At 33.2% G+C, this 26,796-nt stretch overlaps 1 protein-coding gene across 3 annotated transcripts; it reads right to left on the bottom strand.

Moving 5' to 3' along the window:
• Nucleotide 1: 1 nt before the first annotated feature.
• On the bottom strand, nt 2-26,796 carry Usp32 (Ubiquitin specific protease 32). Of its 3 annotated transcripts, none has more exons than XM_081975682.1 (31): nt 26,635-26,796; nt 22,189-22,420; nt 21,894-22,130; nt 20,666-20,881; nt 20,438-20,544; nt 20,187-20,383; nt 19,974-20,127; nt 19,809-19,920; nt 19,582-19,752; nt 16,881-17,017; nt 16,702-16,820; nt 16,300-16,424; nt 15,866-16,102; nt 15,619-15,752; nt 14,698-14,882; nt 14,535-14,636; nt 14,288-14,476; nt 13,951-14,199; nt 13,570-13,717; nt 13,229-13,323; nt 9,365-9,449; nt 8,885-9,134; nt 8,595-8,826; nt 8,354-8,539; nt 6,368-6,560; nt 6,026-6,312; nt 5,789-5,965; nt 5,375-5,600; nt 5,092-5,287; nt 2,969-3,138; nt 2-2,817 (listed from the first exon to the last, which is right to left on the bottom strand). In XM_081975682.1, exons 1-31 carry the CDS (start codon nt 26,690-26,692, stop codon nt 2,738-2,740), a joined length of 5,286 nt encoding a protein of 1,761 aa, XP_081831808.1. In that variant the 5' UTR covers nt 26,693-26,796; the 3' UTR covers nt 2-2,737. The 3 variants fall into 3 exon arrangements, with proteins under 3 accessions (XP_081831808.1, XP_081831809.1, XP_081831810.1); XM_081975683.1 differs by having other exon boundaries at nt 2-2,805; XM_081975684.1 differs by having other exon boundaries at nt 13,277-13,323.

Here is a 26,796-nt window from a genome sequence, read left to right as displayed (position 1 = left end):
AAACAATATACAAGTTTATTGAATTTAACATAATGGCACCGAGATAATAATACAATAATGCTTATCCTTTTGTCGTTAATTATACTATACTTAGATACCTTCAACTTATGGGAAAATAAGATATCCTAGGAATAACTTAAATATCAGACTAGTCGGAATATTTTTACGCTTTAATTGGTAGCTTTAGATACGCTGGTTTATATGAAAGGCGTAGATAGAAATTAACATACATGTAAAATGCAATCATAAAATATCTTTGGTTTATCTAAACTATTAGCAGGTTACCGCGTTTAGAAACTAAATAATTAAACTTTGAACTTAACCAGTCTACCCATTCCAATTTTTATTGTGTAACGTGTATAAGAAACCTATTTAAAAGGCTTGACCAATCATTCAGATGTCTCACTTAACAGTTAAACCCACATGCGCCGAACTAATCTCATGATTATTATTACATTTCTGTGCAATAGTGATTTTAATTTAGTAATGAGATTTTTTAGGTTTGAAGTATACTAACAGGTGAGCGTGGGGCTACTATACGTTAAGTAATAAAGCGTAAACCACTTCATTTCTACGAACAAAGAATAAAACGAAATTTAATAACAAGATAAAAATTATACAACTAGAAAACTATAAAATCTCAACAAAACAACATTCGTAACATTACTGAGACGAGAGAAACAATGAGAAAAACGCTCGCAAAAGTTATCTTATCATATTAAGCCAATTCGTTATGACACTTATGACTTCAACGGTTTGGAGAAAACAACAGTATGGTAAATTTAATCCGGTTTACTATCACAGTTTTCCTACCATTTACCAAAAGAGTTAATTAAGATACTAAGACAAAAAAATAGTTTTTTTTTTTTGTAAATCAGAATCGCAAATGCAATCTCATCAATTTCTTCACATGGAAGATGTTACCAGCTTAACTTTGTCAGATCAATATGTATAATAGATCTGTTCTTTAGGTTGATTACTTTATTAAGTTTCACTTTCTACATTATACAGGGTGATTCAAGTGCAAAGCAAAATATTCCCTTTTTGTCTTTTACGCCTGTGGGCCTAAAAGTGACATACAGCCAATAAAGTGACAAATAATGTGATACTTTTAGAACATAAAAGAGAAATAACTCACAATTTAATCATTCTCATCATAAAAAACTTTTAGTAAAAGTAGAGTATTACGATGAACTGACGACGATTGAATCAAGATTGCCAGTTTTTGTTTTCTTAACACTGAAGCAATATTAACCAGCTCTAATTCTCAATTTTATAGCACTAAGTCCATTCAAAAACATCTAAAAAGCTCACACTCATGAATTGTTTTAAAATCTGGCAACGATGGGTTAGTTACCATAAACATACACTCCAAAGTTAAAAAAATATTGTTTTTTGTTAATATCACCGGAACTGTTAGTCCCTTTGAGAGCAACTTTTGCAGGAATAGTTTCCTAGAAACGATTCTCAATGCTAAAGAGTTGTTTGGCCATAAAAGAAAGGGCTGGCGTGGGGAAGTATCCAAAAACTATTGCTTTTTTGAAGCGCAAAGCGGTAGGATATAACCCGAAAAAATCGAAAGTTTTAACAGCAGAACAAGGGACAAATATTTACTAGCAAAAGCTGTACTTGTATTTTAATAGTTACTTACTTTTCTATATTCCCACTTTAGTATAGTTAAATGTTTATTTATATTTCTTTAATGGATACGAAAATATATAAAAAAATAGTTTTTAAGTCTTTTTTTCTTAACTCTGGTTTATATGCCTTCGTTTTCAAAGAAGTAGAATGAAAAATATCGTTCATAATTCGCTCAAAAATAGGTTTTCCGTGCTTGCATGACTTGGTCATACCCGCACAGAAAAACCCTTATTTTTGTACTCCTAATGAAATATACAATTTTTTAAATTTACCTGTTTCTCGAAAACGGAGCAATTTCTGACTAAGACAAGTTGCTTTAAATCGGCTTATTTTGATGTCAGGAATATGTCACAAGATTTTGTACAGACCTTTTAGAAACACCCTGTATAGCATAATGCAAAAAAGACTTTGTTGCACTAGTGCGAAGAAGAACTTTTTGCGCTAAAAGTCATTAAAAAAGTGTACGATTTCTAAAAATGATAATTTTTTTTAAATGCAATTCTAAAAGCTGTAAATCAGAGTTTTAATCAAAGTGAAACTTAAAAAAGCCTTACCTCTGTTCAAATAGATGATAATACCTGAAGTAGATCTATACAAAATATAAATACAGTTGTATATGATAGTACTGTTGAATAATGATGTAAATTAATACATCAAAAACGTTTCTCAAAAAATAAACATGCACTTACTTACAATATTCAGCCAAACTTACATCCAAACCTGAAATCTGAGGTTAATCTTCTGAAAGTGTACTGAAATAAACAACTTTCATAAAACAACGTTGATAAAATTAAATATTAAAAAAGGTGCGTACAGACTTTACTTGAACGTTGAAAGCGACTTGTTTGCTAAAATTTACCTGATTACTAATCAAGTTAAATAGATATTCTTTATAAAAAGTCCTACCAGGGCAAAAATTATTTTATACGGATGAAGAAGCATCGATTATACAGTTTGTGAATAACATGTTTGTGCTGAAATCTGTACACACTTTAATACAATATCAAATTATTTAAATGTGCAAACCTATTACGTAATTCAAATATCAGTCTGTACGAATAAAATTAATTCTGGAAGGTTTTAGTATTAACAAGTGCTAGGTTGAGAACTTGTCCCGGATCCATTTGAAGACAGGAGACTTTTCTGGCAATGACCTGGAATTTTCTGGAACAAAAGCTACACATATGATAAGCATTTTACTTAAGGTTAAGTTTGGATAACACTTTTTTGTGTAATGTCTCAATTATCTTGATAGCAATTTTAATACTGGCCGATTTTGTAATAAATTGTTCACACAAAGAATTGTTTATAATAATGATTTACTTACGTATTTCGTTGCCGCTATTGTCCAATTCACAAAATGTAGCCGATCCGTTTTCGGTGACGGGCGGCGCTTTAGGCATATATGGCTTGTAATCCAGTCCGGATCTTTCGTAAAACAAAATGTACGCTGTGCTCGTGTCTATTCTTGGGATTTTAGCATCGCTGTATGGAAACCTGAAAAAGTTTGGCTTCTTGTAACTTGTTAAAATATGTATCTATGGATAAAAGAAATAATTTGAACTGTAAACTGAAAGAAACTTTAATTAAAGCCAGTACTACAGTGTATTTTCTAGTTTTACTATCAGAATTCGCCATCGTAATTTTTTAATTAAAATTTAAACCACGTTTATCGTTGGCTTTGACTTAGGTGGCCATTTGCTGTAAAAATACATTGTGGAATATGTGCAAAACTGTTGCACAAATAAGCTTTCGTTCGTGGTTGTAATTAATATTTGTATTAAAATTCAGATGAAGAGAAATTTGACATGTTGGCACTGTATCTTCAGTCCAACAGAAACGAAGACTCACAAGACCCACTTTAGAAATGTAGTTGTTAATTTATTAGAATACGGTGCTTTTGAAAAACCGAGGGGATCATATCGTCTTCATAATGAAATCCGGAATCGGAATATTTTGCAAGCCGTCAATGAAAACACAACCGCATCTGTTAGAATGGTAGGACAAGATGTAAACGTACCAAAATCAACTGTTCACCAAGTTCTTAAAACTTCTGGATATCATCCTTATAAGCCAACAGTTGTACAAGGACTTTTGGAGACCGATTATCCCAGAAGACTGCGTTTCTCAAACTGGTACATTAATAAATGTAATGAGGACCCAGTTTTTCTAATTTTGTTGGATGGACTGATGAAAGCAGGTGTTTTTAATAAGCACAACAGACATTTTTGGGCTGTAGAGAATCCCCATGAGGTTGCTCAAAGACGGATGCAGACAAGATTTGGCTTAAATATTTGGTGTGGAATCATTGGTATGCAAATAAAATATTACTTTTATAATAAAGTTGCGACTCAGTAACTGAGCAATGTTTCTCATTTTAGGAAATCGTTTAATAGGGCCATTTACATTTGATTATAATCTTAATGGAGGGAAGTATTTGGATTTATTGAGAGCTGAGCTCTTACAAGCTCTTCGAGAAATTGTGCCAAATAAAGCTGATTTTAGAAAATTCTGGTTTTAACAGGATGGCTGTCCTGCGCATAATACAGTACGTTTAGTAATCCCATGGCTAGCTGAATCCCCAGAACTATCCCCTTTAGATTTTTATCTTTGGGGTCATGCTAAGAATGAGATTTATGAGTTTGAACCTCCTACAAATGTTGATGTTCTCTGAGAAAGGGTAATAAATACTTTTGCAATGATAAACCGAAACACACTTGGCAGAGTCATAAGTAGGGTGCTAAAGAATTGCGAAAAGTGTCGACGAGCGAACGGGAGACATTTTGAAAGTTTACCAGATTAAGATTAAGTTACGTTTGGTTAGATTGAAAGCTAGTTTAGACCTTAATTACATACTACATTTTCATCATTTTGTAATCGTTTAGATTTTGCATTAACGTAATTTTAAGAATTACTGTTTTTTAGCTTTTTTAACATAAAAGTACATTTTTGTAACATGTAATACATAATTTTGAAAAAACAAAATGGCGTCTATAAGAAAAAAAGTTGATGATGGTATCTCGAGACCGAAACGTCGGAACTGAAAACGAAATACACAGAAAGATAGTTCTGCTCTAACAATGTTTAAACCAAATTTAAAAATTTTTAAAATTAGCGAAAATTGAAGCACTTTTTTGAAAATTGTCGTTTTTGGTTTTTCGAAAATAATTAAAAAATGAAGCAAAAATTAAATATTTTTAAAACATTTTTGGATTGCCTAATAAATTCTCTAAAACTTTCCCTATTTAACCTTTGCAGTAGCTCTCACGGGAAGCGAGAGTATAGAGAATCGAATCTTGGACATACTGAATAAGTCAAAAACCATAAGATGTGGAATAAACTAACTGGATTTTATGACAAAAACTGTAGAGTATTATATAAAAATACCCAATTCGGAAATATAGTATTGTCATCAAATACAAATTAACACCTAAAATAAAATAAACTTACCTAAAACTGTTACTATTTACGCTGCTGGTACTGCCACTAGTCGACATTCGACTAGGACACGGAGAATTCGTGGTTTTCGTTCGTTCTCCCGAATCTGAAGCGTTACCGCTGTCCAACACACTAGTGGAAGAACCTATAGACATATCCAGTGACGCAAGTGGCGCCGTTCTTTCTGAATCGGTTGATCCAGTACTTCCTATAAATACAGTTTTTTTATTTGAAGCATTATAACTTATTTACCTTTAATATTGATACAAGTGTCTTATAGTAAGAAAACAGTTACCTTTCCGTTGCGGTTGGCTTCCAGCGGGGCATTTTCGCCTACTTAAAGGGGTACAACCTGAGGACGATCCTTTTCTGCTGTTTGCTCGATTATCGTTGATCACATGGCTCGATTCGATTTCCGCAATAACTTCCCGACAAGAACTGTCATTGTAGCAGTACCAGTTTCCGTTTGGATTGCAGGCGTAGGATATGTAATGCCCACCGTTTAGCATTCCAGAATGACTCTGCATCAGATAACATAAATGTCAGATCAATATTAATAATCGTTTGATGATTTAAAAATAAATGTGATCAAATATCAATCTGTAAGAATTTTGGCAATACTAATAAACTACGCAACGCAAAACTAGTCAGTTTTTTAACTCCTCCTAATTAAAAAATGTACCAAAACATCTAAAAAGTAAAAACTTACCACAACAGCGTATAACTGATACTTTAAATCATAAGGATCCTGTCCTTCTAACAGCTTGTGCTCATGATAATCTTTAAGATTCTCATCTATAATAGGTGTCTTTATGAGACTGGTTGAAATCAATCTCGATCGTATTTTGTTCACTCTTTCTGGCCTAAGCCTCACATTCGTTTCCACCTAGAAAAAGTTCCACAAAACATTCAGCTTTCAAGTAAAAATCTTGAGCGAAAAACTCACCCTGTCTACTTCATCAGTTCCATTGATACCGGAAACGCAACTTACTCCATCAGTCTTTCCGCATTCCAACAATTTACATTGCTCTTCATTACACGTGCTCAAACTCGATTTATTGCTGTGTTTATATTGCTTTTCACTAATTTCAGTTTGCTTTTTGTTAATATTGATATTTGGACCAGAATTGTCGTTTTTACTGTCTCCATTACTTAAAAGGCATTCGTTAGTTTCCAGGCTGCTTCTTGTACTCGTAGACGAAAACTCGCTAACATCCTCTAAAATCTTCCCGGCTGAAAAGTAATAATTTGTAGCAAAAAATAGATAAACCGAAGTAATAAAGTGTACCATCTTGCCTGGCATCTTCAGTTTCTTCTTTTTGTTTGTGTTCTTCCAACAACTGACGATGCCTGAGTATTGTTTGTTGCGGTATTGAAGCAAGATAGGCAGTCGGATCGAAATTATTGAACGGAAAGTTCACAACTTTTTGAGTTTTCACCCATTTGCTGTTGACGTAATCGAAGCGTTTCAGGTGAATTATCTGTTGAACAAATTTAAAAGTTGGTTTTGCTGTTTAAATTATTGAAAGATATAAACCACCAACAGTCAGTTTTAATTTAGTAATATCAGATGCAATATTTTCCTGCTAGAACAGGGCTGTGAAACTAAACTGCTAACCAAACAGAACGTACCAACAGAATTTATATTGTTGATTTATTGAGGGTAATATCGAATTACCGTGTATTAGTATGTACCGTTTTTTGATCCATAACGTTACCATTTTTTCAATTTTTCCATAGCATTTCAAAAAAGTTTGTCAGATTTTACTAAAATTCCTCAGATTTTTTTTAGGTTTTTTGAAGTGTTGCTTTAATTCTCTTCACTTAAAATGTTATTATTACGTCTATTCAATGTGGATTTGCTGATCTCAAAACAAACAGAATTTGGTCCTCGGATTTTTAAAACATGTTTAGAATAAGTGACAGCCGACAAAATTCAACTCATGAACCTAAAAAATGTACTTAAAATGATTTACAACTGTATTGCTTTTGTGCATGTTTTTTTTTTAATTTACAGCTTCAGTGTCATTTTGACATATGGAACCAGCTACAAAGGAAACATCTTCACATTTGTCAAAAATTCTGCTCATGGAGCTCCAAAAAACATTTAATGTGAATTTTAACTGATTGTACGTTTTAAGAAAGTTTTGTCATTTTATAGGTTCATGAAGAAGATTTTGATAAGTTTATGACCGATTGAATTATGCTCTAAATCTCTCAGATACACGTCACGACTGTCCAAATTGTACTCATGAACCTAAAAACAAGCATTTAATATGATTTACAACGGTATTAACTACAACAGTGCTTTTAAGCAAGTTTTGTAGTTTGATCCACAATAGGCACGCACGCCAACGATAAAATTATAATTATAAATATTAAAATGATTTACACTGTTTGTATTGCTTTTAAACAAGTTTTGTAGTTTTATAACTTTATGGAGTGGTATTTGACAGTTACCTTCATTGTAAAAGATTTAAATATGTCCAAAATAGACGCGTTAGTTGTAAAAATGTAACTTCTGAAGTTAAGAAGGAAGGAAAGGAAGCCCCTGAGACCTTAATACAGTCTTTTAGAAGATGTAATGTATAACGTAATTTAACACTAATTTAAATGTTTTCAAGTGAGTTTTAGTTTAATAACTCTATGGATCCGAATTTGGCAGTTGGCACGTTTGTAACAGATTAAATTCGGTATAAAATATATATTTTTATGTCATCTAACTGTCAAAATTGTATTTATAGCCCTATAAGCTAATAAATAATTGATTATGATTTTTTAGCAATTGTACTGGCCTTTAAACCATGTTTTATAGTTTGATAGCTTCATGGAGCTAATTTATACATTTAACAGCAATTATCACCATTGTGACAGACTGAAATATATCCCCAATAGGCAAAGTCCAGTTATATGGTACAATATGATATACACCGAATGTATTGCTTTTAAACAAGTTTTGTAGTTAGCTTCATGGAGTGGTATTTGACAGTTTCTAAGTTTATGACAGATTTAAATATGATTAAATTAGTCAGATACCCCTTATGACTGTCCAATTTCTTCTTCTAACCCTGTATATACACAAACACATTTTTTGTTTCAATCAATAAGTGAAAAGGAGTGTTGAATTAGTATTAATCCAGATTTCCAAAAAAAAATTTAAACATTTTCCCCAAATATCCAAATGTGGTTCTAATTCCCTAGAGGTGTGGAAAGTTCCCCAGACCTGGTAACACTGATTACCATGGAATAAACAAGAATAGAAACATATCCTTACCAAAATGGGTGGCAACCGCCAAATCTGCAGCTTTTTGGTCGCTGGCTGTTTTCCTTTACAACTACTGCAATCATAAGTTTCCTGCAGATTTTCTTCGGAAGTAAAAGCTTTCAAGCAGGAGTCCAAGTCTATAGGTTCAGTATGCAACTTCCGACATATCGCTACTGATTCATCTTCATTCCATAACTGATTATAAACAATTTTTTAGAATTAGTGGAAGTAAAACAATTTAATAATATACCTTTTCCCGACTGCTTTGATAACGTAAATGTAATGCGGTAGGGTCCCAATCTATGGCAATATACATGGCAGGTGTATTATTAGACGGCCCGCACTTATGAAGCAAGGGCAAGTCGGTACAAGGCAATGGACAACCCCTACAAAATTTCGTCCAATGGCAAACGGCGCATATCTGGCCACCGGCCAGTATAGTTTTCAACGTGAAAGGAAACTCGTAACCTAATGAATCATCACTAAAATTCACATTAAAGTTAATCGTGACTAAGTGATCCAGGAAAAAAACAAACTTACCAGTCTGTAGCATGGTTAGTTTGGTCACTCTGTGGCATAGGACTTAACAATCGAGTTACTTGTTGCCACACCATATCGTATACGTCCCTACAAGTGCTGCCCGGCGAACAACCGAGCAACAGAGGCATACCGAAAAGGCTCGGTTTGCTTTTTTGTTGGGAAAGAAAATAAATATCTTGTCTCACAACTTTTCGGTGTACAGCAATTAGATAGGCTGGTGGTCGGGTCAGATTAGCTGGATCAAAAACGGCTACAAGAACCAAATTAACAAATGTAGTTTCACTTAAAACCAAAAAATGTTGTAAAAAAATTCAATTTTACTAACAACATGTTGCAATATAAATTACAAAGATGACGGTGTACCTAACAAAATAGAACAAAACTTGACAGCTTCTTGTGTCACATGCGATAAGCGCTTTTGTTGTAAAAAAGTTTAATGTAAAAAAACAAAAAACGTAAGTTAAAAATCTCAGTACTTACCCGAAATATTTGAGCCATCAGAATGAATTGAAATGGTCGACCTCTTAAACGAAGTTGCTTTGGTCAAGGAATTGTCTTTCTTGGTCTACAAACAAATTATCAATCAACTTAGTCCCGTGTAGCAAATAAATATTTTTAAGATTATTAAAAATTTAAGTGTCTTTCACATAGTAGTAGTGACGTTAAATATTAAATAAAGATAATAACACCATTATAATACAACCTTATTGTAGGTTAATATTGTTTAGTAGTTTGTGTTTGTAACAGTGGAGAAAAACAAAGAAATGCAATAAGCACCAATAAAACCACAGTTTAAAAAGACGACACCTTGGAGATAAAAGTTAAGTAAAGCATTTCTGTATTATTTCATTATTTTTATCAAAAATGTTAATCCAAATTCATGACAGCACCTTTTAACAGTCACTATCTACTACTATAAAAAATTAAATTAAAAGTATTGTATAGTAATCCGTAGTGAAGACTAGAGAATATTCACGTTAAAGATGCAAACCAAAGAAACGGAATTGTGCCAGTCAACACTCTTCAGAAAAGAAGAGAAGTAGAATGTAAAAAATAATTATCGTAAAATTTTTTATGCGAACTACATAATTATTTTTTGATTTTATTGGTTCCAATTCTTGAGCGTTAAACCTTAAAACAAGAAAATGTTGTAATAAGTAATCACATCTTCATTTTATCAATTTTTGATGATGACTTCTTCAATATTAAGATGCATTGACAAAAAAAAATGACGGCATACATTTCCCCCGCTTGAAAGAAAAATGTTTCGATATAACGATTTATTAAAGGACGGATATCTTTATGGATGTCCCCCAGTTATTGTGACAGTAAAAACCAAATGCAACCTCAAACAATATTACTATAATATAAATAAACAAATTGTCCTTTTTCCTAGACGAAACTCAGTCTACGATAAAAAGTAGCACGAAAATAATACAATTATTATCGATAAACATTGGCTTTGAAATTGACTGTCTCACTGGAGTATGTGACAAATAATAAGATAAAACCGTTAGTTATTGTAGTGCATCTTTAACGAAAATAGACAAAACTATCAATCAACAACTAAAACAAAAATATCCAACAACTTAAGTTGTTTTTAAAACTCACCATCCTTTGCACATGTTGCATTTTAAAACATCTACGAATATATACATATGTACAAAATGATCAAAACCAAAATAATTAAAAAAATAAAGAGAATAAAAGAATAGCATACCACACAGAAAAATTATTGCAATTTACCAGTATAGCTACTTGCTACAACTTATAACGAAAGCGAGCGGAGAATACTTTTCTAATATTTTTCCATAAATATCAACACCTAAAAACTTGTAGCAGAACAATAAAAAAGTAGTATTACCTAATTGATGTGTCGTCCTACTTGATCCCATACATGACTACCTAGAGAACTCAGATAGATATAAAAGAGGTCTTTTCTTTGTTTCTTTTGCAAACGATTGTCTATTTATTTAATATTAATTAGAGTTCCTATTACCAAACAATATTTTAATAAAATAAAACTCATTGAAGCATCAATCTTTCTTAGTATCCACATAATATGTATTAGAGTTGAACAACAGTATAATCAATATACAGGGTATTCTTTAAATATCTGCTACTACTTAAGCAGGTGATTTTATGACCCAGTCTTAAACGTTCTACATTTTTGATACAAGGTGGTAGGGTTTGCACAATCCGATATCTCCGGAAAATCTACACATATTTAATGCAACAAGATTTTTCTCAGAATTAATATAAGCTAAATTTCGACTCTTTTTTAATAAAATGCCTAAAACTAGCATTGATCACGCAAATCAAACTTCAGTAAAATAAGCTACCCAAACATCACAGTGCTGCTTTATGCTAGTTTTATCCTGTTGGCAGTTAAATCAAGAAGTCAATCAATTTTGACGTTAAAGCAAATTAATCTTAAAGTTGGGATTAACAATTTATTAAGTTAAGCGCAAAGTTATGATTGGTGAACTAATGCATAAGCTAATTGTTTACACAGAGTGTTACAAGTTTGAAGGTGAGTACAGAGTCCTCGAAAACGGTAAAAAGTGTAGAAATGGTTAAAGTTAAATGTGGAGGCAAATGTGCAGATTCGATAGTACTAGTAAAAATATCAAAGAAAAATGTATTTAAATCAAAGGGACTTTTTTAATTAGACAGATAAAATCAACAACGTGCCTTTTTTGCTAAAATTGTTCATTTCATATGTTTGATATGCGAGAAACAAAGATGTAAAAAGATGACGTCATTCTTAAAAGGTAAAATTTCAACTATAGCAAAAATTCAATTTCTTTAGACATAGAAGGAAATAATTGAAATATGAATATAAGAACACCAAAAGTAATACAATGACGATCATAAGAAAATTAGACAAAATCACTACTAAAGATAAAAATTGCCTGAATAATAAATAAAATACCTCTCTCTATTGGGGTTTCAAGATAAGATATACTCCCTCTGGTGATCAGTTTTGAAAACAGTTCAGGACAGGCATTCTAGCTGTCATTTCTCCGTTTGTTTACATTGATTTTGGTTAGGAGTATAGCACTGGTTTCATAAATATGAAGTGACAGTGTCATATTATTTATAATGTTAGGTTAGGAACGGGTTGCTCGATTTTAGTTCAGCTAGCGCTGCGATCTTAACTTGAAACGCCAATAGTCAAATGCGCATTTGCCCTCCATTTAACCAACGCTGTATTTCTAATGGTTGCCGAGATCTCCGTACTCCCGCCGAATTTGTTGAACCCGATAAACTGGTTCTAGCTTTTTCTAGTACCTGTTTTTCTCAACATCAAAATAATGTGTTTTTTTCAAAAATTACTAAAGCAAAAGGCAAAATTGTAGGTATTCTTGTCATTGGTGATGTTTTACCTCATCCTTTACGCCACAAATTGTTTTTTTTTAATAAACACAACCTCTCAATTTCTTTATGTTTCACCTATACGTTATGAATGCATATTACCTTGGAAACGGTGTAGGTTATAGTGTTCATAACAACCTGAGGGCATTATAGGCGGGCGATATTATAACGCCCTGAAACCTTTTTTAATTTAGCAATGGCATTTTTATTCTTTCATGCCATAAAAACCATACCTTAGAGAATGGTCTTGACTTTTTATGTCATAAACTTTTGTTAGCTTCTGCTGCATTTTCTTTGATATTTTCTAAAATTTCGTCCAGCTTTTGCCATTTTCACTGACTGACAGGACTATCAAAGTCACAACATTCAGGTAAAATAAACACTAAACAACATACCGGTAAAGGTATACCTTACTTTTCAATTCCAGAAACAGTAAATAATTTGCTGAATTATTCGAAACATAAAACATTGTATGCACCACAGGCGTTAGGGGGAATATAATGTCCATCAGACCGAGGGATAGGTTCATAGATTCTTCAGGACATTATGTTCTTTTTAACGCCCTTGGGACATAAAATAGACTTCATAAAATAGTTAACCTCACAAAACTGCCTTGACAGATTTAAGAAAAATGCTGTGGAAAAATAACCGTTAAATTAGGTTCTATCGCTTTATACTGACGTTAAAAGAGACATTGTAATACATTCCAAGAAACGCTAAGTACAGTGCAAACCAAATTCTTGTTTAATGTCCATTTTCTAATGCATCTGTGAATTAGAAAAATGTATTCTGAAAGTTTAGACTGAAAATAGTAGGTATATCGGAAATATTGGCATAAAACCAGCTAAATATTTATACCAAATAATTAACACGTTAGTGTAAGGAAGAAGTAAAACAAAACCAATGACCATACACAACATCGACTAAAACAAAACGTTAAATACACTAGGCCTAGGCCGTGCATACCTTAAAGCATAGAATGTTGGGCATGCAAATGGCCGAACCACTCCTTACCTCAGGGCTGCGGGCCAAAGGACTGTCGGTGGCGCCCGTTGAAGCCTCTATAAAAGTAACAATTATTTAAGTGAACACTTTTTCAATGGCCTAAAAAAACTAGCTCCAACTCCCAAAATCAAAATTGAATTATAAATATCAAATCTACACTTACATATGTGATGTAATGGCCGATTGCACCAACTTAAGTAATGTTTTGAATCAGACATTTTACGCCTAATTCAAACTCAAAAATATGTTGGTGCAATCGGTCATAAGCAAACAATATTTATTATACCAATATGAAGAATTACCTGTCTCAATATCTCCCTCCGCATCCACATCATCTTTTCTATCACTCTCATCTTCTTTATTGCCGTAACTAGCTGGAAGTTCGTATGCGTAGAGTTCCAAAGCAGTACTTGGATTTATCTTACTTTCACTCGATAATAGCGATTTTATCTGAAAATTACGTTAATATACAGGGTGTCCCATTTAAACCAAGCAGCAGTTGATATCTACTTTTTTTAATTAAATAAGTTTTTTTTAGACTCTCCAGTTGTGGTAATTCAGATTAGTTTTAGGAAATTATTAGGAAAGGAATTAGTGGAAAATATTGGCATATTAGGAATTAGTGTACAATATTTTACTCAGTGGTTTACCCCTCGCACTACACACACACACATAAAACTTACCTGGTTAAACGCAACTTCGGCCAATAAAAGTCGTTGATCTTCTACACCACAAAGATAGCTCAAGTGTTCTTTCAAATCACCGTATTTTGCTTCCGAATTCAGTCTTAGGCCATATTTTGTTGGAATTTCGCCATTTAGTCGTACCACCAAAACCTCACACAGAGTGTAACTTTCCATTGGTAATGGAAGGCTGAGATGGTTGAATGGATCAAATTTCACTGATTCATGTCCGCATGTTTGACATGTGACCTAAAGTCGATACTTATATTATATAAAAAGAACCTGGTGAATATTGTCACTGATGGTGCAAAAAAATATCAGAAATCTAATTAGTTACCTTGCTTTTCAGCTGCCCATGAAACAAATCAGTGACAATGGAGTTTTCCCTCTTTAGATGGTATTGCCAAGCTTCATCAGCTACTACTTCGTCGGGCCGTCCATCGCTGTCCTTTTGCTCAATGTACTGTTTTTTAGGGACCCTATTGAGATCTTCGTGAAGGGCATCTAGTAACCAGGCGAGCAGTTCCTAAAAACGGTTACAACGCAGTCAAATACAACTCAAACAATCAATCTCTTGACCTGACCTGAGCATCATGTTGCCCGCCTCCGCTTAGATGTTGAGCGTACTTTGTAACACACCAGCGTAGTTTTAACGGAGCTACACTGCGGGTTGATCCCGCCCACAACTCCCTATTAATAATAAGTAAACCAATGACTACTCATGCTACACATAGATTAGAAAAAAACTTGCCTACAGAGTTCGGCATATCTTTTAGCCACGGTTCCTTTGGTACTGTGAGGATTGTTAGAATTTAACTCGGAAAGCTGATTATCCTGTTGAAAGTATAGCGTTAATGGGCGAGTATTGGATACAGCTTGCAGAGCCGCGTTCATAAAGCATGTATTTCCTAGGTTATGTAGACCAGTGGCACCTATAATTTAAACAAACAATGACAACAAATTGACACCAATTTGATAACAACAATTTGCTGACTTAATTCGAGCACAAAGAAAACTTACTAAAAAATAACGATATAAATGTACATTATTGTTATTATGTCTTTGTTTTCTGAAATCAATAAGATGTGAAAAGGTAGGTCCACACGAAAATGCTCAACTGTAAACCCACCTTAACTAACGTAAAAATAGCATATTATTGAACAAAATTACAAATTGAAATCAATTTGTTCTACTTTTATCATATAAAAAAATAATTTATTTATTATTATATTTCATTTTCGACATACATAATTTTTTTACTCGAAAATGAAAAATTTTACCAAAAACTGAGGATCCACAAAACAGACTCTTTTTAAAAATTAGCAGTAAGGTGCTTGTAGGGATGTCACTGAAGTAAATTAGAAACACCATTTTTATTGTAAAACATCTTGCATTTAATTTGAAAAATGCAAAAGCTGTAATTTTTCTAATAAGTATCTTCCAATTCAAGCAAAAAGGGTTATTGTATTATTAAGTTACGCGTTTCGTCCGTTAGGTATAATCTGACATAAAACAATAGAAAGTGACACCTTTAAGGAGCCAAATGTGTCACCATTCAATAAAATTTCAGACCCTGAGCAAACAATTGCCTTGTTTACATAACTGTACTGCACTATCAATAAAAAGAGGACATCCTGTACATCAAAATTAACTGTTTTAATGACTTACCCGGCGGCAAATGTATTGTAGGTCTCCTTTCAGCAAGCGCAGTTTCGTTGCTTCCTCCAGCAGCCAACTGTCCCATTTCCTCTGGCCACGTAAGATCTTTATTTCGCACTTCAAACAATATTTGATCAGCATCTCTATAAAATTATAAGTTACAACCCACAATTAGTTGTGAAAAACTTTATCTGAACGATTTCATAAGATTTAAAGATGTCCTTAATATTTTCGGAAATAAAAATGTTCTACTCACTTGATTCCTAAGTCTTGCAAATGAGCTTGCTCGTCTTCGAGAAGCATTGGTTGCTGATGATCCCTAAGCAACCAAAGGCGCGCGTCCTCGTTCTTGATGCCCAAACGTTCGCAGAGAAAATCTGCCACCTGCTGTACGCTAGCCAAACGTGAAAACGCCGCCACATTGGTCAAAGTGCGACGTATACAGGCACTTGGAGACGAGGGAGGAAAACTCGCAGTACTTAGAGCTCCGTAACTGTAAATGGTGTAACAAAACACTATTTTGCAAAGCTCTTAAGCAACATCAAATATGTATCAGGAAAATGAAACAAAAATTGAATTGGAGCTGTAATTAGCAAGTCTAATGTACTGTTATGTCATCCTATTCATATTTGACATTCGCAAATATCATTTATCAAAAACGTCACAGTTTAAAGACATAATTACACTTACCCTCCAACAACACTACCCCACGTTGAATTATTGTTTACAGCCGGCTGTACTTGATGCCTCAAAATCCTTAAATTAAGAGGATATAACTCTAGTTCGACATCGGTTCTTCCTGGAGGCCTTATAACCTTTGAAAATAATATATTAAAAAATAAATTACATTTATTACATTACATCATAATCATATTTTAATAAAACAGTTGTCTCTTTTTTAGTAAAATGAAAACGAGTATCAGTGTAGTGTGGCTCAAATACTTTTTCAATTATTTGAACCACTCTATAGTAGTTACAGAAATGGTTAAATGAGGAAACTTTTGTTGTTGTTGTTTTGTTTTTTAAATCAGATTCTGAAAGCCCTTTTTCCTTCGACACACTGTATTAATTAAAAAAAACAGCATAAATCACCTGTCGAGGTAAGGGCAAAGGTCCGCCGTACCACATAGCCAAAGCTTTCCATAATGAATCGGGTACTAGTTCAAAGTCTCTGCGTTGAGCTAATGGTGTATCGCGTTTCAAACGTCCACCTTTCCATAGCAAATTTTATTAATCATCTCACGTTATGAGGTCGGTTATTCGTGGCTTACCTTCTCCTGTTAAAGTGGGCACCTTCAAATTACTTTCGGCGACCAAATTCCTGTTATCGATAGGACCAGGAAGAGACAATTTTTTTAAAACGGTCCCTGAGCTACTTGAAACGCCAGAGCTTGAAGCAATACTGCAACTATGTAAGACATATTTTAGTAATAAATTATGTACCAACAAATAAAAATAATAATACAAGATGTCACAGTACTGTGACATTATGACCTTACTTAGAGACAAGTCCAGAGCAAGTTTTATTAAAATATACCAAAATTTATAATAATAAATTTATTTTCAAGACCATTAATCGCAGTTAAATCAGACATATTTTCCTAATAACGGTGTCAAATTGTCACCCTTCGATCTAAAGAATGTACCCTTTTGATGCTTACTAGACAAGCTTAATATTGAATCACTGACAGATGATGGCACGAGAAGTCTGTATGAGAACCGATTAACAAATAAACTGAAAGGACTTAATACGCTGGACTATGATGTGGAGAGCTGTTGGAATAAAATCAAATCATATATCGTAGAGGCAGCCGAAGAGTCCATTGGTAAAAGAAAAGTCAACATAAATGGGACCAATAATAGCAAAAAACAGAAAAAGAAATCCTACCTCATATACAGGAGCTCACCAACGCCAGAAAAACATTCCGAATATACAGAAGTGAGAAATAGAATCAATGCCAGAATCAAAGCCATAAAACGAGATTACTGGGCAAAATTTAGAAGCGATATGGATCACGACCTATATGGAGCACAGAAGAAAATGTGGAAGATGCTCAAGAACAGGAAAAGCCAATAAATGAGTTTGTACAAAAAAAGGAGTCACTAAAGACCATCCCCTTTAACTGCAGCATTAGGGAGAATGACCAGTCTATGTTTCTTAGAAAGATGTCCACTCAGGAGTTATGTGAATTGTCAGCAAAAATAAAAAATAAGCATAGTAGTGGGATTGACGACCTACCTACTAGCAACATCAAACCAGCTATTCCGGTTGTTAAAGATGTGCTTTGCCATATAATTAATAATTCTTTCAAACATGGTATATTTCCAGAGCAATTAAAGATAGCGTTGATTAAGCCTTTATTTAAAAAGGGAAATGCGGATTTGATGGAAAACTACAGGCTTATTAGTTTGTTACCGGCTTTTTCAAAAATTTTTGAAGTATGTATGTGTAAACGGTTGATAGATTTTTTCAAGCATTGTAATTTATTGAGTTTAAATCAGCATGGTTATGTGCCTGGAAGGTCCACGGAGACTGCAATATTTAACTTTACAAAACGGATATTAGAAAGTATGGAAAAAGATAACCTGGCGATTCGCATCTTCTTGGACCTGTCAAGGGCGTACGACTGTGTTGACCCAGATATGTTGCTTAGAAAACTTAAGGCTTATGGTGTACGAGGTCAAACATTACATTTGTTTTCATCATATTTAACTAATAGGCAACAAAAAGTTAAAATATTAAAAAATGGACAGGATTATTTCTCAAGTCTGAAGGAAAATAAAATTGGAATTGCACAGGGAAGCATATTGGGACCTATTTTATTCATTGTATTTCTTAATGACCTGAGCAACATTCTGCTTTCAGAAAATGAGCATGTGACGTGTTATGCCGATGATACGAATTTATTGACAGGGGGAAGAAATGTAAAAAGGTAGCACTATCGGGAGAAAACTTATTTTGCAGAGCACAAGATTGGTTTAAAAGTAACAGATTATTACTTAATAATAATAAAACAAAGGTTCTACTCTTTAGAACAAAACAATTTAAAATTGAAAAACCTGGAACACTAACTTTTGGACAATCAAATACAGAGCTCGTAGAACATACCAAATTTCTTGGAATTCACTTGGATGAATTCCTGAACTGGTCAAATCATATTTTAGAGTTAAACAAAAAGCTTAGTTCAGTTTGCTATGGCATATGAGTCACTGCGAAATACATGAATGAAAGAACATTAAAAATCCTATATTACGCAAACTTTGAATCTGTGCTCAAGTATGGGATAATATTTTGGGGTTCTAATAGCTTAATGGAAAAAATTTTTGTTTTACAAAAACGAGCACTTAAAATAGTCAAGAAAATGGGATACAGGGAGAGCTGCAGGGGGGTTTTCAAAGCTAATGGCATTCTGACGGTGTGGGGACTATATATTTATGAATGTATAGTTTTCTTTTTCAAAAACAAAAGTATGTTTGATCTGGAGGTACATCATAGTTATAACATTCGAAGCGTAAATGTAAATTATCCGATACACAGATTAACTATAACCGAAAAAAATCCATATTATGCCTGTTTGAAGCTTTTTAATACATTACAAAATGATTTAAAATTAGAAAGAAATGAGAAACTTTTTAAAAGAAAGGTAAAACAGATGTTAATTAATTTCGAGCCATATTGTATCAGGGATTATGTAAGAGACTATCAGGTGTACGCACATCTTAAAATAACGCTGTTTCTTTTTGTGTTTTCATGTATGTTTTTTGTAGTTACAGGAAATGTATTGTGACCATAATTAGAAATAAAGAAGACTAACTAACTAACTAACTAAAGATGTATGGGAAAAATACTTTAGGGAACTCAACACCGAAGAAGCCATAAGCATCGAAAACTACGAGACAAACTTGTTCCGTTCAATGTCAGAGTGTCCTAGTATAAACTGATGCACGCTATATAACAGAAAGTAAACTTACCTGTCTCCTCTACTCAGCAAGTCACCCACCGATTCCATACTATTAGAATGAAATTCGTTACTGTTGGAAATGTAGTCGGTAGTGTTGCTGACCAAACTTTCATCACACACTATACCTTCTTCCACAATTCCACGAGATTCCGTACGGCATTGACAATAATCAGTACTCACTCTGAAAACAATATTACACTGGAAACGGCAACACCAAAATGAATGAAAATAAATTACCTAGGAGCTGATGTATAATTTAACCATTGCTGCCACCATTCTGATGATATTAAATACCAAAACTGTCCGACGTTATAACCCCGTCTTTCTTCCCGCTCCAACCAGCCCATCACTAAAAAAACAAACTTAGTTTTCCACTTTAATCGCAAAGTACTAACAAACAACCTATTTCGTACTCGTTATGCCTACAGTGAGGCCTTAAACCCAATGACACATGGCAAACTTGAAATAACAATTCTAAAACTGGAGCAACCAAACTGTTGTCTTCTACAGCCCACATAAGAAAATCCTCCTGGGTCAGTCCTCCATTACTATCAATCTATAAAAAGAAATGGTATCATACCAAAAACCTTGATTTAAGTAAGTATTAAAAAAAACCTTCTTATAAAGTGATTCCAACGCCTTTTGATGGTTTAAATTTTGTTCGGATTGAAGTGAAGATTGCTCCAGATAAAACTGAGAAGCGTACGTAAGCTTGTTTTCATTAGCAATAAACTGTAATGTTTGCTTCATGTTCTCTAACTCTTCGGCGTTCAAATAAACGTCCCGATCCATGTCGAAGATTTTAAAGCAAACTAAAAAAATGCTTTAGTAAAGAAAACTGTGTTAAATTATTTGATGTGAAATACATTTCATGCGCTCCGCCATCGGACCTCGACAAGCAGCTGATATCCCACAGCACAACTCTTTGAAATCAATGTGTTCGTCACGATTTACATCAAGAGCCATAAACAATCTAACATAAAAAAAATGAAATGACACTTTGGTATAATAAACAAATGTCTAATTTTCATTATAGTTGAAGTAGAAGAAAATAAGATAAGAACTGCAGGTGATAACAAATTTATTAAACTTACCCGCGACATGCTCTTGAAGGAACAGGAGGGCATACTAAGGACAACAAACAGTTGAAGTCCAGATGCCCGGATATAGAATTGCTTTGTATGGCCCAGAAACATTTTTCTAGCTCGCAAATATCTTGCTCTTCTAAATGTGTTACTCCGGCTAAAGTTTGGTAAAATGTTGGGGTTTCCACTTCCGAACTTAAGGAAACGCATGGGTTCGACAGAAGCCTACAAAAAAAAAATTAACAATCTTAACCAATACATTTCAACAGTAAGCTGATTCATATCACATGTAAAGTTGGTTAAATTTGTAAAGCTTTGAGAATAAAGGTTTGCAGTGAAATTGAATAATCGGTAGAAAATATAAAGTTTGTAAAATGGCTTCAAAAAGACTGTTCAAAATTCAATATAAACAAACTAAATTCTTGAATTTTTAGATGTTTGAAGAAAAATAGTATGTTGTATAGGGAAAGAAATAAAAGTTTTTTTTGTACTACAGCAGTCTCTCAGCAACCTCTCCCTTCGTTCGAAACTCAATCCGCAGCTTCAGTACAATAAGTAGTAAAGACGCTTCTACTCCTTAGAAAACTTATACTCTAATTACGTTGTTGGTTTCAATACGGGAAATGATTCATTACATCATAGCGTCACTTAACGGAAAGTTAAAAATATTTTCCCATTAACCTTTATAATACATCTTTTTTCAAAACTGTATCTTCCATAGTTTCCGAAATACGTCCGATAATCTATGTTAATGCAACACCAAATACAAACCGTAAGTATGTACATACAGACATTTAGCATAATTTACCAATTACATTTTTTATCTGCGCAATTTGTTATATAAGCCTCTAAAAATAGCTTATCAAGCTAAATTAAGAGTTCCTTAAACTTTTCAAATATTAGATTCCCGATGAAAAAAAACACGCCAGGCAATTTGGACTGTGTTGTGAACATTGATTTATTTCAATATTCGCCGTAGTTAGTTTCCACCTTTTTCAAGGCTCTGTGTCTTAAATATATTTTGTGTGATTTCCCTTTTTCAAACTGAGAAAAAGAAAAAGCATGACCATTTTGTGAAAAAAACTTTTATGAATCTTATTAATCAGTCCACTGTTCTAAGCATACAAAGAATTTTTTCCACCGGGAATCTAATAAGTAAGATCACCGCGATTCTTTTCAAATGCTAGAAGTTACTTTAATCGTCTTTTATGCTTTTACAAAATGTAACAACACTTACCAATTAGATAATATAGTTTGTTCCTTATTATGTTTAATCCAGGCTCGAAAATCATCAAAGCTAACTTTATCCTGGCCACTCCCAAAAAGGGAGAGTAGCATTAGATCCCAATTCGATTTTGGATTTGTAGTGCTTCCATCAGTTGGAGGTAGCGTACCCTCAACTTCCAAAGCTGTTTCGAATTCGCTTCGGGTGATCTGAGTACCCGAATCGTTGGAATAGAGTTGGAACAGAAACCTTAAACACACAGAGTAAATTATACTAACTGCTCATTTAACTCCTTTGATAGGCTTACTTAATTTTCTCATCTTGAGAGCCTTTAGTTATTAGAACTAAGCCACAAACCAAATCGCGAAATGCAATTCCACGAGGGCCTCCTCCACATGCAGCATATAGTTTTTCAACAATAGCAGCAGGAACCCCTTCCCCTAAGACATGTTGTGCAAAAGCGATTTGACCGAGTAGACTTCCTCCATTCGTAAGACGTTTAAACGCCTCAGAAACTCGTCGGAGCTCGGCATCAGACACTGTAAATATTTAAAGGAAAAGTTAAAAAGATTGTAAATTCACGTTATTAAATTTAAAAATTAGTACACACTCAAAATAAGTTAACTGATGCTGCTCAAGGTGAAGTAGGCATTTACAATCAAATTTATATTAGGTGCTACTCATCATTCGATTTATGGTGCTCATTCCATTTGCAACATTATCTCTAGTCAAATAAAAGGACGTCTTTGAAAATTAGATAAAATCATAATGTTTTTATCAGATTTGAAGTCGTTAAACCTTTTACAATTGAGGATATTACTACTTACTATAATAACTACATAATAAATGTGCTATAACCTTATCATTAAACGTTGTTTAGACTATCGGCGTTTGCTCTCCTATATTCGCCTTGACACAGAACGGAAGATTTTTTTATTTGCAAACTTCTGGTTACTAAATTTAATTAAATAAACAAAGGAGCGCTAATCTTAGAATTTACTTTGTTATATCACAGTTAAGCAGAACCGGCTCTCCATACTCGTAATCAAGCTTATCAGGAAAGTGTTTTGTTCTCGTGAATGTGTAATAATAATAATAATTAGAGTTTTACTAGTAATACCGGGTTTTATTCAGAAATAAAATGCTACAATAATACCTCCTTTAACTGAAAACTTATAATTATAATGTATTAGGATTCTCTACCGGCTGATTCGACTTCTTGAAGCATCAGAATGCTAATAACCAATTCTCTTCGGGCGTCTTGAAATTTCCTAATTTTTTCTTGAACAACCTTTAGTTCGTCAATTTCTACTTGTTCCAATTGAGCCAAAGAATGGTTAATGATGCTGTTGTTTAACTCATCTGGTACGATTCCCTCGCTAATACTAATGTTAGCTTGACGACTTCTGGAAGGTCTGGCACTTCTACGGGAAGAGGAAATTGATCCGGCTGAACTAAGCTTTTGTACATGAGACGGGCAGTTTGGCTGACATCCCCCACCTTGCCCAGATCGACTAGGCGACCCTTGATTTGGTCGTAGTTTGGCTATTAAAACTCTCGAGTCTTCGCATCCATCCGGTATGTCAATGACATTGTTTCCTGAATCCAAAACACCTTTGGGTATTATCAGTCTTCGGGAGTGCATTCCGTCCATTGTAATGTTATGATATCATTCGTGATAAAAGAAGAAAATGAAACACAAAAATTTCTGGATGCTGTAGCTGTCAGCTTGCAAAAACGTTACTGGAACCTGCGACATTTCATGTAGTATATTATTGTTATAGGTATACAGGTATCTGGGCTTCCATTATTTTATACAGGGTATCCTATACATAGAACTTTCTCTGTATTATAAAACAGATATTCTTATACAGACTTAATTTTATAGTTTTGCAACAGCAAAGGAAAGCTCATGACTTTTATTCTTTCTTAGAAAGTTACATTTATATTGCTAGTCGACAACGTGGTGAACTAACTAACGTCATATATCCTTTAAGTACAATCATTATCAAAAATACAGAGTGTCCGTATATATAAGTGCAGACTAATTTTGAAACACAAGCAATCAATTTAGGCCTTAATTTAGGCTATTGATTCAGTAGATACCACCTCATGGTTCACCACAATCACTGTAACCTAGTTAAATTATAAATTATGCACTATCATTGTGGTTATCAATTTTAAATTACTAGATAATATGCCATATTACATAGTACCAGATCCTAACTAAATAAAACTTTAAACTGTTTCATTTAAATGTTTTTTCCATTGGGAATGTTAAGGTGTCACTTTATCTACTCATTTAAGTAGTGCTGTACCTACTCAAATGATTAAATTACAGGTTGACAGCAGGGATAAGTAAAACATTTTTATTTGTCTAGGTCAAGAAGAAACCATGACACTTTTAGAGAAATGACGATGTACCAACACTTCAAGTTTCAATTGACCACCAGAGGGAGTATCTTATCTTGAAACGCCAATCTGTATACTAAAAAAGTGATTAATGCCTATAGTAGAGAAATGTGCAATTCTAAATTTGAACTTGCCCACAATGAACAAAAATCTTGTCTTATACTAAATGATAAAATAACATAACATTATCGCCTCACAAAATTAATCTAAAATATCATTTTATCGTAGTAATATTTCTCGGTTTCTCTTTACCTTTATTATGTAACAGTTTGCTATAAGATTACATCAGTCCAGACAAAATTTTACAGTCAACATATCTGAATGATAAGTACTGCTGAGTTAACAGCTTTCTGAAGAAAACATTTTATGGCAACTTGAATCTGAACTGATACATTAATGGCGGATTGCACCGACTTAATTAAGGTAGCCTCAAGGAGTAATAATAACAAGTATTATGGCTACCTTAAGTTTCAAGGAACCCTTAAGGAATGATTATTACCCTAGACCTAAGGTTCACCTAGGCTAAGTGGTGATTTGACTGTGACAGATCATGTGCAAAATTTCATAGTCAAACTACACAAGACTGCATCAGGGCACTTTTGGCCTAAAGGGTAATTTAAAGGAGATATTCCCTCAAAACTCTTTTAAAAAATGAAACGAGTGCATAAATCAGTTATTTGAAAAAATATAAAAAAAGTGTAATAAAGGAAAGTTGTAGGAAATTCTTTCTCTACAAGATTGCATCAGGGCACTTATGCCCTTAAAGGTCATTTAAGGGAAATATTTCCTCAAAACTGTTTTAAAAAAGAAACGATTGGTGTAATCAGCCCTAACATATTAAAGTAAAACCTCTCACATGTCTGTCACTGCCAATATTTTAATATTTAAGGGGGTTATTCTTGGGCCCATTTATAAAAAATTGTATATATTTTTTATTATAACAAAGTAAAACCACATTACATAAAACAAAAATTCATTGGTTGTTGATGTGAGATTGTTTCAAAACAAACTGTATATCCAAAATTGGGTATAATCAGCTGATTAAATCTATCTCATTTGTTGATAAGGACAGGGTGTAAAAGTAGACTTTAAACTAAACTGACTTATTTTGACCTAAATTTACCAGGTGTAATTTCTTTCTTTAAAAAATCAGTAGTTGTTAACTAAGCCAAAGCAAAGATTGATTGTTTCATGTTTGACATACAAAAACTTGCACTAAAGGCAATTTGAAAACATTTTATTTAGGAGAATACTAAATAATAAATAATACTGGAGATCATATTATTCAAATAAAACTACCATCATCATTAAATGTTAATAACAATATTCTAAAGTAATAAAATAAACACATCACAAATTTAAAACAAATATTATTACTTATTAGTGAGACAGCATGTCAATGAATTAAATAAAAATACCTAAACCCAAAAATATGCATAACATGGTAAATTCCTCTAATATCAAATTTCCCACACAAACCTTATCTGGCTGGTCAACAGCCCTGTGTTATTCAAATAATGACCCTGTTATTGGAATAAAGACATAACAATTTGACTCAGACAGTTGCATTTTGGACTTCGCAGGTAATTAGGCAAGTAGCCTTTAGGTCAATTTTTCAGTAAAACATTATGCGAGACATTATGTCACAAAAAATCTTCAACTTTAGAAGTAACACACCAGCATTTTATACTAAAAACTGGAAGTTGATAACTTTTAAAATTAGTAATTAGTGTTTTCATCTAATTTAGGTAGGTATCTGTACTTTGGCCAGAGAATTAAGATAAAAAAATATGATTTATTTTGTATGTAATTATTAATGCAAACCATAGAGTGCATTCTCATATTTAAGGCAAAAGTAATTTAAATAAACTGCAAAGTTTGCAAAAACTTTACTAGTCACAATAGTGCTTGCTACTTATACTATAAAGGAGATCTACTAACTATACAAATTTAAGCTAACAAACACAAATTAAGCCTGCACTATATCAAAAGGTATTTTGATGTTGGTTTTGTTTTCATACATTCAAGAGTAACAATGGAAATCAGCACTTAAGTAATAATATCATTAAGTACCTCCTGCCATAGTTATAGTTAATTAACTTAATGATGGGGGCCAAAGCACAACCTCAAATATATTCCTGTATGAATACCAGTTAAAGCTGTAAGGAACGAAAACTGTTCAAGTTAATGTTTGATTATTTAAAAAATTACTATAGAGACTTTTTTTTTAATTATCATAAGAATCGTAATCTTATTTATGTTGAACCTAGTCTGTCAATCATGTGATAGGGTACACTGAGATTGTTTTTATGCAAAAAAAATACTTTTAAATGTCACTTACTTCGCTTAACGGCATCTTCGTAGCTGAGACAACTTCTTTTTGAATCCTTTGCACCCATTTTTAGATTTTTACACAGTCTTTTGCCATTTTTATAAACAAATAACGATTTTACACATTACATCAACCACTATCACTGTGTTATGACAGACTGATGACTTATGC

This window comes from Ips typographus, linkage group LG3 (genome assembly GCF_016097725.1).
Source record: "Ips typographus isolate SLU linkage group LG3, UJ_Ityp_2.0, whole genome shotgun sequence".
NCBI lineage: Eukaryota > Metazoa > Arthropoda > Insecta > Coleoptera > Curculionidae > Ips > Ips typographus.
This window is presented reverse-complemented; position numbering and strand designations above follow the sequence as displayed.

Bases quoted from the DNA above. Each gene is read 5' to 3' on its own strand.
- Usp32 (XM_081975682.1), bottom strand. From the start codon at position 26,692: ATGGGTGCAAAGGATTCAAAAAGAAGTTGTCTCAGCTACGAAGATGCC. The intron at 22,131-22,188 runs GTAAGCCTATCA...TGTGTGTTTAAG, and splicing joins TCTCAAGATGAGAAAATTAA to GTTTCTGTTCCAACTCTATT. The intron at 6,313-6,367 runs GTACACTTTATT...ATTACTTTTCAG, and splicing joins TGAAGATGCCAGGCAAGATG to CCGGGAAGATTTTAGAGGAT.